The sequence below is a fragment of the Trachemys scripta genome, chromosome 1 (genome assembly GCF_013100865.1).
Source record: "Trachemys scripta elegans isolate TJP31775 chromosome 1, CAS_Tse_1.0, whole genome shotgun sequence".
Classification (NCBI taxonomy): Eukaryota; Metazoa; Chordata; order Testudines; family Emydidae; genus Trachemys; species Trachemys scripta.
This window is the reverse complement of record NC_048298.1, coordinates 241,839,442-241,854,576: the sequence shown is the minus strand read 5'-3', so window position 1 is coordinate 241,854,576 and position 15,135 is coordinate 241,839,442. Positions and strand designations below refer to the sequence as shown.

Sequence of the window (15,135 nt, the reverse complement as noted above, 5' to 3'; positions counted from 1 at the left end):
ATTGGTGTTTGGGTTCACCGTGAGAAACGTGATAGATTTGCGAGGACACCTCATGTGAAGGGAGGAGGGCCCTAATCACAGACAGGAAGACAACAGAAGTTGCTGCATACAGCAAGACCTCAACAAATTGCAGGAAATCCATGTTTCAATTGTTTGGGAATATCACATCGACCATAGCATTGTTTTTTCAGTAGGCCGAGTTCATGAGCTGTGGTAAGAAAGAATATGCACCTCATGGAACTGGCTCCTGGCTACAGAGTACACATTGACTAGACATTCTTACAATATCTTGGTTTAAGCCACCAGACATAACTTCTAGTCAAACTACTCATTTTCATTTAATTCAATGAGCATGTTAGCTTTTATACTTATAACTCATAGTAAGTAATAATTCTCCATTATCAACTCGATTTTTTTCCCTAAGAGTCAAGAACAATTTGGCCCAACATTTTTGTAATTGTCACATGCTTTCCCTCTTTCTGATATTCTTCGTACCTGGTCAGGCAATCATACAAATAAATATAGACTTGGATCTTCTGGTTTTATTGCTGGGCTCATCACAGCCCTAATATTCCTGGAATTTACACATCACTTCCCCCCCCCCCCCCCCCCCCACACACACAACACAGTGGCATTGTTTGACCACTGAAAAGACTTTCACTCTGTATGGAAGCTCTCTGGGTCTAATGATCTAGGTTATTGTGGTCATGGACACATTGATATGTCATTATGAGATAAAGGTTCAAAAGGGCTGAACACCAGCCTCCATTCTTGCAGATACCATTTACCCCTGCAAAAATTAATTGCGGAACCCAGTTTGAGTACTTGCCCCACCGAGTACCTGATCTGCACCCAGAAATTGGGTTGTAGGATGAGACTGTAGGTGTAAAATATAGGTGCAAAAAAGCATCCTAAAAATTATCCTTTTGAAAACTATGTTCCTTTATATCAGGAGCCAGATCCTCAGTGATGCTCCATTGAATCAGTGGCACTTTTGGCCTGATCTATTGATTGTGTATTGTTTATATTGATTACTCAAGAATTCCCAGTTAAGACTCTGAGCTTTGGTAGGTTCTTATCCCAAAATAAGGCCCAGTCTTATTAGAATTATTGTTCAGTTGGGAACCCTGACGTGCAGGGTTGCAAAACTCACACTTAGGAAATCCTTCTATATTTGTAATAGTTTTATTAACAGTGTTAGCAAAGTTACAAATACTCCGACCCAGCAAGATAGATAGAAATAAGACAGAATGAGCATTTGACCATCCATATACTCACCACAGAAGTACCTGGAGTGGTAGTCATTATTTTCATCATCATCCTCTTCTTCCTCGTCACCATCATTCTGGCAGCTCCCAAGAGTTATATCTCCTAAGGCACACAGGCCGGGATACAACTTTTATAATGTTACGCTGATGTCACTATGCTTAATGCATTATTCAGTAGGGGGTTTCATCCCCTTGTCTTTTTTTGTATTTCCTTACCCTCAGGTACCCTTCTCCCATAGATAGCATCGACGTCAATTAGTTGCCATGGTATTCTTGTGGTCGGACATCTGCTGATGTTCCTAATTTTAAAATATTTCAAGCTGGTATAAACTAGCATTTTGTGGTTACCTATCAGCAGTTTAGTCATTACAGCATTCTATCTTGCCCTATCTTATGATCTAGGGTTATGCCGAGTTAGCTGCTTATGCTAAGGCTTCTCATGCCTTGATTAGTTTGGCTAAGCTATTGCCTGTGGCCTCTATCCTCATTGCTTTACAGCCTATACCTATGCCAGACCTAGACAATACCTGTACCCATAGGCTACAAGCTGTCCTGCTTGACACTATATGATGGGCCCACATAGCCATACACCAGCCCTTTTACCTGAGAAATAAAGAGGAAATATGTCAAAAGCAACACCACCTTTTCAGTGGCTTGAATTTCTATTATCCTCACATGTCACAAATGAACTCTGTATCACCCCAGATGTAACATAAATGTTCTAGAATGAAAAAATGAATGCTATCCATGACTTGGATAGTTAAAATTTCTTCTGACATCTTGGATGTTGTGGTTTATATTCCAAACTACGAATGTTCTTTGTAAAGGGCACCATAGGGCAGGGAATGGGTTTATGTTGGACTGGGATGTGGAAGATAAAGTTAATCAGAAAGAGCAAGAACATATACAGGTGACAATTATGAGTATTTACTTTGAGCCAGATTGCACCCTGCACTTACACGGGTGTAGAGTAGGGGAGAGATGCCCAAGAAGTTTTTTTATTTCCTCTCCATCCTCCTACCTTCTGCAACCCACATAAGGGCCAGGAAGAACTGCATATCCTGGTTTCAGAGAGACTGCTCCATCCATACTCCCTTGGGGACATGTAGTGCCCAAAAGGAAATAAGAGGGAGCCATGACATGGCACATATAGGGGAATATGCTGCAACCTGTATAGGGCATGCACCCTTTTTATACCTTAGAGGTCATTTGGTCAATATGATGTTATCATTCTCAATTGCTTTTCAGTGCCTGTTTCCAAAAGTGTGTGTGTGTGTGTGCTTGTGTTAACGATACATTCTGTGCTTTTTTTATCCAATTTTCCAATAAAATATTTAAGGCAACGTGGTAGCCTCCTGCTAACAAATGAGAACAAAAAAAAGTGAAGCCAACTAGTGAAATTGATTAGTATATTTTTATTATCCATCATGGATGTAATGCAAAAAGTATACAGACAAATGACTGAAAAATCGGATCCGTCTGTCACTGAGTTCATTGGAATTGCAGAGCCTCTTGAGATCAGACATGGTGTGAACACAGCCAGAACAAGAAAATTATTAATATTAAAATTATTTTATGATTTAGAGTTTGATCCCTCATGATGCTGAATGCTTTCACTACTCATTTTAGTCCCAGTATAGAAGGAATTAACTGAGTAGTAGTTACAGAGAGAGAGATTAACATTAAAGCAATACAGTCCAGAAAAGGATGAAAAAAGAAATTCAAACACGTTTTCTTCAAAAGCAAAATTATGTTGTTTTCCAAAATAAATCAAGCTAGTTACCTAGTTGTTTAGTCAAATAAATTTTATCCATAAAAAAGAACAAACGTACTTCCATATTAAAGTTTTAACACTTCCAAAGTACCAGTAAGAAAATGAAATAGAGACTCTTTATTGTGTAAAATTGTTAGAAGATACAACTTGACATAAAATTGTACTGGTAGAGAGGCTTTGTCTTAAATTTATATTTTTACTAATTGTGTTCCTGTGAAACATCTCTTGTCTGAAAACTTTTGACACCAGAGTCTTGATTATTTCTTTTATACCAAACAACAGATGCCAACTCACTTTATCTGTGAGTTTTTGATGCAGTAAGAGTCGCCACTCGCTGTACTACGGTTGACCAAATCCACTTTGAGCAAACAATCTTATTGTGTGCTTTCACTAGTCAGAGACCAATTTATGCTTAAAAGTACACTTTTTAAAATATATATACAAATCTATTTAAAATAAAATATTTGGATCATTCATTGATATTTGAACATTTGATCATTCATTGATAATTTCACTAGTGACAAGGGATCTGATCCAATACTCACTGATGTCAAAGAGAGTCTTTTTATTAACGTGGATGGGAGTTGAATCAGACCCAAGGCCATAACAGCTGGAAGCAGGGGAGAATGGTTAATTTCTGAAATTAGGACAGGACATGGGATTTGCCGTGTTGGAACTGGCCTCTAGTAGTGACCAATACTTGGTGCTTGAAAAGAAAGAGAAACTTGCCATAATGCACCCAGACATCTATGAAATGGTGTTCATGTATGGTAGTATTCCTTCCTGCTCCTTACAGCAATCACTTATTCTCAGAAGTATATCATCTTGTTATCCTTATTTTAGACTGCATAAATAGGAAGTTTGTTACTGTTCAGAAGATTATTCAGTGCTTTTAAATATCCAGCTATGTTATGACTTCCTGTGATAGTGATTTATACAGTATTTCTTCTAAATCTAGCTGAGTATGTCTGGTGTATGAAAATAATGGCAGAAAACATTCTTATGTGATTTGATAACATGCAATTTAAACATAAAGGGACAGATTTTGCTCTCATTCACAAGAAGGTGAATACAGTCTGTATTAATTATGCCCCGATTCTCCTCTCACGTTGGAGTTAAACTGGTATAACTCCAATGACCCTTCCAAAATTATTCCAGATTTATACCAGCGTAAGTATCTGGCCTCAAGCATTTGGCAGTTATTCATGCCTTTTCAATAAATAAATTTATCATTTATGATTTTAAATTATGAGGAATCTTGTATATTACGAAATATGTTGTTCCAATGAAACCATTGAAAGTCATCATCAGTTTGTGGGAATGATTAACTTAGATCACTTCTCTGATGCAGATCCAATATCAAGTTACTGAGTCCAAGGGGACAGTGTTTAAAAAATGCATGTCCCAAAATTCACAAGAGAATTCTATGATTCAGCTTGGGTCCCAGTGGCACACTTCTATTTGAAATGGAATGTAGAAACATGTAAACTCATTTATCATAGCTGATCTCTGCTTCCCGCTGTGATCTTAAATTACCAATGGTGGGTTCCCAGTGAAACACAGATTAACATATTGATTTGATTTATTTAACGGGGATTTTAACATACTCTTGTTATCTTTGGGGGGGGAGGAGGATTTTTTACTTCTATTTAACTTTAAATGCAGGTTTTTTTATTTATTTAACCCATAGTCTGGTTCCTATTTTCCAGGTTAGTGACACCTGGGCAAGAAAGACAATTTCTAGTTCTTGGAGAGGTTGCAGTGGGTTCCACAGCTAAGGCTGAGATTGGGTTTCTAAAAGTAGATAGCAGAAGGATTTGTCAGCTGGAGGAGGATTTGGGGAAATGTATCTGGAGAAAAGAGTTCGAAACCAAGAACTATGAGCAATTGAAAGGAGGTCAAGTATAGATAACAGACGGGAGAGTATTACAGCCTGGATTTAGTCAGATCAGGACACACATGAGGTTTGCAGGCAGATCTGGCAGTTGGAGAGAGATTCGGGGCACTAAGGGTATGTCTATGCTGCAATTAAAAACCCGTGGCTGGCTGTGCCAGCTGACTCGGGCTCGCAGGGCTCAGGCTAAGGGTCTGTTTAATTGCTGTGTAGACGTTCAGACTTGGGCTACAGCACAGACTCTAGGACCCTGCGAGGTGGGAGGGTCCCAGAGCTCAGGCTGCAGCCTAAGCCTGATCGTAAGTAAACAGCCCCTTTGTCCAAACCCCATGGATTCAAGTCAGCTGGCACGGGCCAGCCGCAGGTGTCTAATTGCCATGTAGACATACCCTAAGGAGGGGAATTGGAGGATGGTGAAGGAGGAGGAGTTTGGAAACAGGTGCTTGTGAGAGAGAGGCATGACATGCAAGATTAAACCACAAGTTATTCAGCTCACTAGTAATCACTTACATAGTAGGGAGAATAATTCCTTTAGGAATAATAATTTCTGCAGGAATTACTGAGTGAAATCCTATGGCCTGTGTTACTCAGGAAGTCAGACTAGATGGTTGCAGTGGTCCCTTCTTGCTTTAAATCTAGGAAATCTCTGTCAGGGCAATTCAGCTTTTTAAGAGCTAATTATAATTTCTTACTATAAAGCATGTTAAGTTTCTTTTGTGAGTAGCTTTAAAAACTAATCAGATTGTAAGGAGGAAAAAAAAGCCACCCTTAGATACTTCTGCTATTTAATCTCCCTTGTGGCTTCCATTATGTGAGTTTGACTTTATTAATAATGTAAAATACTCATGGAGGAAGAACAAAACTATGGTAATTGCCAGAATCTGCTGATGGTTAGTTTAAAGCAACACCGTGGTAGATAAAGTCATTACATGAACATAATCGGCAATATATTTACAGAAGCAAAATAAGTGGTAGTTACTTTATACAAATGTCTATGGAGCACAGTTTTACAGTCAATATTTACCACAGAAACTACACTGTGGCAAATATGCCAGTTTCTGTAATGGTTATGTATGTTAATTAATGAATTTTACTAGCCCCATACAAAAATTACTGAAATTAAATTTGCATTTCAGAGTACTGAGCTGTTATTATTTGAGCACGTAGAATTATTTGTCTGTTTTAATTTCCATAAATGTCATTAAATGCCTCCTTCAGGTGAATAGTCAATAGAAAAAACAGTACAATGACAAATGACCAACAAATTGATTTACATACTGTGTGAATTATTTAACAAAAACTGAATTCTTCCAAAGAGAGAGTGACCCAAAAAAACCTGAATTTTGTTAAATGAATTTTAAAGAAACAGAATTACATAAATGAACAAAATTGAACTTAATAGACATTTATGTTTATTATGGAGGCACTGGCCATGGGTTTATAGTTAAGGCTGCATTGAGTTTGAAACTTAAAGCAGGGATTCAACCTCTTTGTTATATATGGATAATAAAACTTATCCCTAATATTAAAGCACTTGATCTTTGATTACAGAATCAAGTATCTGATCATTTACATGTACATCTATAAATTACTTTGAGTTAAAATTAATTTTAAATGGGTCCTTTAAAAATGTTTGCCCTCTGTGGCACCTTTATTATTTTTGTTTTGTTCCAAATGATCTTAATGATAGAATAACAGAATCTTTCACATAGTTAAAACTCACTAAAATCTTGTGTGTAGACTACCATTTGAAGATTATAATTAAGATAAATTATCAAGTGTTGTTATAATTGCTAGTCATGATTATAGATAGACAGAACCAAGTCACTAGTTCTGGTCATTCTTAATTAAGGCCTTTTTGCTGTCATAGGAACACAGTCACTCATCACCCTTCCTCCACATCTACTTTGCGTGCTACAATTCTATTGGTTGTAGTGAGTCGGTGAGATAAGAGAGACTGGACTTGTGTTAAGATTTCTCATTGGTGGATGACTTGGCCACAGCTATCACTGCTTCTTAAAAGTTGTTGGGCTGCATGCTAGTTTGGGCATGAATGCTTGAAAGGGTCTTCATGGCACTACCATCTTGGCTTCACTGTACAGGGAAGCAGCACTGCCAAGGGAACTGAGTTCAGGAGTGAAGGGAGAGTTTTAATGGACAAAAAGATTGGGACTCAGGGACTGGGAATCCTTCACCCAGATCTCACTCTTCATGTACCATTTGTCTCCTTAACACAGTCCCCTTCCACAAACACAGCCCTGCTCCCCTCCAGGCCTATAGGCATCCTTGTTTTCCTCTTCCTCTACCTTTCCTCTCCCCCCCTCCCCTCCCTCGCCCCTCCCCCCACATCCCCACTCTCAACTCCCAGCTCTCTCTGTGAAAATGCAAAGTAGGTTTTCAAAGGGCCCGAGAATCTAGGTTGCCAAACTCCCATTGAGCATTGAGTTTCAATGGGAGTTGGGTGCTTAACTCCTTAGGTCCTGTTTAAAATCCCAGTCTAAACTTGGTAAAGTCTCTCTCCTGCCAATAGATACGCCAGGCTTTCTCAGTTCAATTTTCATGACAAGCTCTATACTTATATACAATAATAAAGTCTTACCCATTCCCTATGTCCTCTTCTGCTTGTCCTTAGCAAAATATGTATTCTGTCATCACTGAGAAGCACAGCTTGCATTTTTAATATTATGCTACAGACTAAGAATCATTCACAGAAATGGTTCAGTAAATCTCTCTATATAATGAATAAACTTGAGAAAATTGTTAGCTTTTCATAAGTCAATTCATGAACAGAAAAGAGGAAAATGTATCCACTAGATTAGTCTCTTAGTTGTTCACCCAAATCTAAGTATATTAATGAACCCATATAAAGATTTAATGTTTCTTGTGTATTTTCCTCACTTCTTGTTGCATTACTTGTTTGTCTATACACGTTAAAATACTAATACTTTCCCGACTACTAGCCAAATGGTTATTTAGAAGGGTGTATGTATACATGTTTCAGTCTCCCAATGGTTAATACAAATAAAAATAAAAACAAATAAAAAAAGATTTGAAAAAGATACGTGTACAATTTTTAAATGGCCAAACAGATTTTTTTTCAGTTCTGGTTAACAAAAAAATAAAATAAAAAAGATGTATATCCATTTGAAACCTGGACCAAATTTTTATGTCCATTGTAAAATGAAAAATGGGGTGTATAATGAAAATGCTGACACAATGTTAACTACAACACGCACAAGTGGTGCCAGTATCATAAAGCTTTCACAGTTTCTACATGCTATAAATAGGATGCATTTGTCAATTTCTTTGTGCAGTCAGATTGTACTTACTTTTCACCCTGCACCTGTGTGCCTTTGTTTCTCAGTTACAGAATAGCAACAAAGCCTTCTCAGTTCAAACACTTCTATGTATCTTTCAAAGATGAAAATTCCTTACTATTTCATTAAAGTAATGCCATAAAATGTAATAATTTAACACACCTGATAGCACCTTAGGAGGAGTTTTTAAAGGATCTGTTTTGACATTAAATACATTTAACTCTCACCATTTATGTACAACTTTATTTATTTATTGAAGCTCTTTAAATGAAAGCTTTTAGCTGACATTCTAATTCAACTTCCTCTTCAAATGTATTAGCACCTGTCAGAGTATTATGCTCAACACTGGTCTAAAAGCCTTTGGGCCCTCTTTACCTTCCTCAGTCCTTAAAATGGGACCTTATGTGATATAGCAGAATTGCTTGTTATTGTCTTCAGAGATATGAATGGTAACAGTAAAAAAAATAAAATGTACCCTGTCTTGTCAATTTGGGTTTTGACCATGATCCAAAGCCCATCAACGTCAATAGGAATTAGCCCTTATGTGAATATCACTTCCAATCTTGTGCTACAGTGATACCAACTCCTGCATCTATATGACCTACACCAGGGGTCGGCAACCTCTGGCATGCGGCTCGCCAGGGTAAGCACCCTGGCGGGCCAAGCCAGTTTGTTTACCTGCCGCGTCCGCAGGTTCGGCCATTCGCAGCTCCCACTGGCCGTTGTTTGCCGCTCCAGGCCAATGGGGACTGCGGGAAGCTGCGGCCAGCACATCCTTCGGCCCGCGCCGCTTCCCATAGCCCCCCATTGGCCGGAACGGCGAACCGCAGCCAGTGGGAGCCACGATCGGCCAAACCTGCGGACGCAGCAGGTAAATAAACCGTGTGCCAAAGGTTGCCAACCCCTGACCTACATCAAGTTCCAGATGTGCTTCTTTTCTCCCAATATACCCATCCCCACAGAAAATGGAAGGTAAATTTGGGTATCTCAAAGGGTTGGCAATATCCTTTTAACAATATATGTTGAGCATTTTATTTTCCAGTAAATTATCTGGATTCAATCTTTAGCTGGTTTTCTGGAGTATGTGACAGTGGAGGAAGGTGTAGTCTCTGTAACACTGAGACAAAAAGTTTATTGAGTTTATAGTGTTATCTAAAAAGTCCTCTAGTTAATTCGGGTAACTTTGCTGTTCTGGCTAGTGTCTTCCAGCATGGATAGGGCATAACTTTAAAAAAAAAATTGTTGAAAGCTCCTCTTTAGCCAGGTAGTTGTTTGCTTTTTTTCCCCAGAACGTTATGAATAGACTTGGAAGGCTTAGATTTTTGTCAGTAAATGTTGGTAAACGTTGATTTCACCGAACACACACAAACAGATTAAAAGAATATGTCCTTAGGTAATAATTGAAATTTACAAATAGGCAAAGAAAAATGCTGCCAAGAACTTATTAGAGTTTAATTTAAGGATATTTACTTTGTATATTTTGACATATGATGTTAGAACAGAAGATGATAAGAATGGCCATTCTGGGTCGGACCAATGGTCCACTTAGCCAAGTATCCTATCTTCTGACAGTGGCCATGGCCACTGTTCAGTGGGACTGAACAGAATCAGGCAATTTATTGAGTGATTCATCCCCTGTTGTCCAGTCCCAGTTTCTAGGAGTCAGAGGTTTAGGGACACCCAAAGCATGGGGTTGCGGATTGCCATTGATGGGTCTATCATCCATGAACTTATCTGATTTTTTTTTGTAATCCACTTATACTTTTGGCCTTCACAATATCCCCTGGCAATGAGTTCCACAGGTTGACTGTGCGTTGTGTGAAAAAGTACTTTCTTATGTCTGTTTTAAACCTGCTGCTTGTTAATTGCATTGGGTGACCTCTGGTTCGTGTGTTACGTGAAGTTGTAAATAACACTTCCTTATTCACTTTTCCCACACCGTTTATGATTGTATAGACTTCTATCACATCGCCCCTTAGTTGTCTCTTTTCTAAAATGAATAGTCCCAGTTTTTTTAATCTCTCCTCATATGGAAGCTGTTCCATATCCCTAATCATTTTTATTGCATTTCTCTGTACTTTTTCCAATTCTAGTATATCTTTTTTGAGATGGGGTGACCACAACAGCATGCAGTATTCAAGGTGTGGGCATAATATGGATTTATATGGTGGCACAGCAATATTTTCTATTTTATTATCTATCCCTTTCCTAATGATTCTTAATATTGTGTTAGCTTGTTTGACTGCTGCTGCACATTGAGCAGATATTTTCAGGAAACTTTCTACAGTGACTCCCAGAACTCTTTCTTGTAAGGTAACAGCTAATTTAGACCCCATCATTTTGTATGTATAGTTGGGATTTTGTTTTTCCAATGTGCATTATCAACACTGAATTTCTGCCATTTTATTGTCCAGTCACCCAGTTTTGTGAGATTCCTTTGTAACTCTTTATAGTCAGTTTTGGCCTAAACTATCTTGAGAAATTTTGCCACCTCACTGTTTATCCCTTTTCCCAGATCATTTATGAATATGTTGAACAGCACTGGTCTCAGTACAAATCCTTGGGGGACCCCTCTATTTACCTCTCTCCACTGTGAAAACTGACCACTTATTCCTACCCTTTATTTCCTATCTTTTAACCAGTTACTGATCCATGAGTGTACCTTCTCTCTTAACCCATGACTGCCTACTTTGCTTAAGAGCCTTTGATGAGGGACCTTGTCAAAGGCTTTCTGAAAGTCCAAATTCACTATATCCACTGGATCACCCTTATGCTAGTTGACAGTTTGTGTTTAAACTATTATAAAGCTTTCACTTTATATATCTCAGTGTCTACTGTCTCTAAATAATTGTCTGACCCTTCATAATTTCCCACAACTCTGAACATTTAAGTAGATAAAAATAGGGGGGGGGGAATGCTTGAAACCCATAATTTTGCTCAACTGTGAAAATTTAAATATATATTAAAAATTAAAAATGCTTAAAAATAAGCATCAACATTACCCATCACAAAAATTTTGTTAATCTAATTCTGCAAAGCCTAGTTATGAAGCATAGGCAAAATCCTGAGGTCCTTACACAGATCATAGACAAGTAAACCTTTTGCTGATGCTCACGAGAGTTGGGACTGAGTAAAATCTGAGATTAAATTGATATTATAGTTATAGCTGATTTCTGCCTAATATGATTGAGAGAGATTATAAGGCTAATACGTATCTATGACAAGTAGTATTACGGATCACCAAGGAACTAAGCAGATTACATGTAGTTCTTCAGGCACCTATGATTAGGGGCAAATCCTGCTTCCTGGGCAGCTGCAGGGGGCCAGGACTGTAGAAGAGCTGCTGTGAGCTCAGAGGGCCAGGACTGCAGAAGAGCTGCTATATATCGCCTGATAACATTTTAAAGACAAGTGCTTAAAAATATGGTCCATTTCCCAGTGTGGACAGGCCTAAATATTTTGCATGTATTGCTGGCTCATGTATACAGTGTTTTTTCAAAGTTTCTCACTGTGTCAGGATGTAAACTTGAGTTCTGTAACTCTCAAATTGGACACTCTTGGGAGGCAGATGCCAAGGCGTGTCTATTTCTATATTATAAATTGTTTGATTTTCTTTTATTTCCAGTGTAAAATATCTATTTTTAAAGCTTAAGGTGAGAAGTGTCTTTGGGAGAGACATATACTTCTTACGAATAGAAGAGAGATGGCAAGTGTCTCTCCCATTTCAAATATAGCATGAAGAGTATCACCTTCACCTCCAGTAGATCATCTCAATACATTCCCTACATACCAAGGTGCCCTTGCTATAAGTGGGTGCATCTCCATTGGTTTTATAGAGAGTTGCACATTGTTTGCAACAGGCTGAATTTGTCCCACGGTGATATGCTTTGCCATTTGGGGAGGAAGAACTACCATTTCCACACACACTTGTAGATCTATAGATTCACATCAGGCTGGGGCACTAATTTACCCAGAATGATTGGTGATATTTGATGCTACCTGAATCTAATCCAACCGATACCGTCTCACCCCCTTTTAGCAGGCTCAGTAAATAGCATCACAAGGGTGTAAAACAACAGATTAACAAAACTTTAGCATCCAGAATTTATCAGTGTGAAAGATCGCATCTAGGTAGCAATGAGCTACAAAACAGTAATGCATTGAAATGTAACCTTAAGCCTAAAACTGTTGGGGGGGGAGGGTGTCAAAGGGGGGACTCTTGCTGTTCTATACATCAAAACTTCTGAGGACTGTTTGCTTTATGTATAGTAAAGGTTCTGTGCCACCTATCTGTTCAGTTGAGTACAATGAAATGAGAGCAGTAGCCAGCTCCTCACCATCTAGAAAGACTTGAGCTTGGTCACATTGAAGGAGTTTTAGAATTTCCATTCATGATGTGAGGATAAGCTTTTAATCTCCTCCTGTGTGTGTGTACTCAGCAAAAATTGATAGAATCTGTAGAGTGGGGAGTGGTTACCTCATAGCACAGGGTCATTCAATATAACAATATCAATTATGAGTCCAATTCATGGCTATATTTTGAAAGTCATTATTTGTACAATGCCATGTATGTGCATGAGTGCTTTACAGACCAACAAAACACATGAGGCCTGATTCTACTTCTCATTTCCACTGATGTAAACCTCTGGTAACTCCACTCCAGACTATGGAGTCAGCCTCATTTTCTCTGCCTGGTCCAATGACTATTTATATATTTTACCCAAAGTGGAACAACTTCAATAGGAGATAGTGAGGGAGCCCCACTGCATAGCACTCACCTGGGATATGGAAGATCTGAGTTCAAGTCCCTGCTCCAAATCAGGCAGCAAGAGGATTTGAACCTGGTCTCTAACGTCCTGGGTCAGTGTTCTAAAAGAGGTGTGGAGGAGCACTGGCACCACTAACTCCTCACTTTATCCAGGTTAGTTGGATCAGGCCTTGCAAGCAAGATAGGCAGGGAATGCTTAATTTGTGAATTCTGCCAAGGGTTAGGTGTGTGCACTGGCAGAAATTTAGGCATCTCCAATGTTTGGCTACAGCTAAGTGGAAGTTTTGAGGATCTCAGTGGCACATAAATGTTGGACTTAGTGGCAGGTAGTTAGGCACTTACATCTCTTGGTGGATCTAGCAGCAGGCCAAGAGTTCCTGTACTGAAAAGCATCCAGTGTAAGCTTTATGATTTTACATTACCAATATAATTAACGGTAGATGCATTCTTCTTTTCTTTCCCTTCTTATTAACAGGTTATCCACCAGCTCAGACTTTCAGAGAACGAGAGCGCTGCACTGCAGGAACTCCTGGACTGGAGGCGAAAGCTGTGTGAAGAGAGAGGAGACTGGCAGAAAATCCTGCACAACACTGAGCAAAGAATCACAGCTCCTCCCCCACCTCCCTGTAAAAAGCCAACTCTGCTGAAGAAGGCAGAAGATACACCCTGCAACAGACTGTCTTCAGGGATCTGGGATACCACTATGTGATTTCAATTTGTTTGTGGAGTATTAGAAGCAAAACCATCTAATGATTTCAATCTGCAGAGTCAGCAGGTTTCTGCCCCTGCAATGCATGCAGGATTTTCTACAAACATCCATTCAAGAGCACAGGAAGCAGGAGTTACATAGATCTGTTGTGTGTGTGTGTGCGTGTGTATATATGTGTGTTTATTTCCTTTTTTATATATGGAGACAAACTGCACTATAAGTACATAGTTTAAAAATACAAGATAGTTACCTACTGCTCTCCCATGGACAATGAACAAATTCTGTGTTAAGTGAGTGAGGATAGGGAGACGTAATTGGCAAACAATTTGGAGAGATTGGGGAAGTTTGTGTGCACACTGTACAGCTGTTTTATATAGTACAATAATATGATGTTTCTTGTATCTCAATGAATGGTTTTATTATATTACCTATACATATATAATAGTTCTTTGTAGATGTCTGTGTTTTATTGGAATTGCAAACATGATAATTATTTACATGTTTATTACTGGTATTTTACAACTTTATGCAATTGGTGCTGTTGTTCTTTCTTCAGAATACAGGTAATAAATACAGTACTGGTATTTTTTTTCATGGTTTATCCTTAATAATGTACCTAAAGTTTCCACACTGCGGTGGTGTTCTAGCACTGGCAATGTCAACCTTAGCGTCAGCTCTTAAAACCCTTGCAAATGTGCCAGTGATGGTTAATGCTGTTCACATTCAAGAATTAGAGAGCTCTGCTTCTTTATTATGCCCCTCTGTTTCTGAATGAGTGGACTGTGAATATATGTAATTTCATCTCAAAACTTATTTCTTCCTGGGTTATGTGAAATAATGATGTACTCATTTAAACTGTAAGTCTGGTTATAATTCATAGCTGATTATGTATAAAGTAAGGAGTCAGTGGAAAGATACATAATAGTAACTAGGTATGAAAGTACAACTTTGATTTACTGATCTAAGCCACAAGGCTTCATGGAGATGGGTGTATTAAAGGATTATGCCCCTATAGTGGTACAAAGCATGGTTCATTTATACCTTAGATTTCATGTAATAAAATGGTCTCAGATATTGGAGATTCTGGTTGGAGAACATGAGTTCTCTGAGCAATGATACTAATCTGAGAATAACATGCTACTGGAAAATAGTTTGCTACTGTATGGCAGTCTCTGAAATATTTATTTGCCATTAAAATGGCATAATTTATATATCAACACACACATATATAAAAAACTTATTTTGTCAGGGGCTGCTTGCTTTAGGTCCTTGGCCTATCTAAAGCTAATGTGAGGCACTCTTCCTGGTGGCCTGCCTCTCTCACCCCTATGAGGGAGATAAGGGAAAAGGGGGAGATATATATATATCTATCAGATATGTTTGCTACCTGTGTCAAGAGGTAGCT

The 15,135-nt window shown here is 38.5% G+C and overlaps 1 protein-coding gene across 2 annotated transcripts in view; it reads left to right on the top strand.

Moving 5' to 3' along the window:
• Positions 1-14,314, top strand: part of MYO16 (myosin XVI) — a 559,391-nt gene extending 545,077 nt beyond the window's left edge. For both annotated transcript variants that reach the window (XM_034758177.1, XM_034758176.1), the window contains one exon: positions 13,497-14,314. In XM_034758177.1, coding sequence (XP_034614068.1) covers positions 13,497-13,730 — 234 coding nt within the window. In that variant the 3' untranslated portion in view covers positions 13,731-14,314. The remainder of the gene's footprint in view (positions 1-13,496) is intronic.
• The last annotated feature ends 821 nt before the right edge of the window (positions 14,315-15,135 follow it).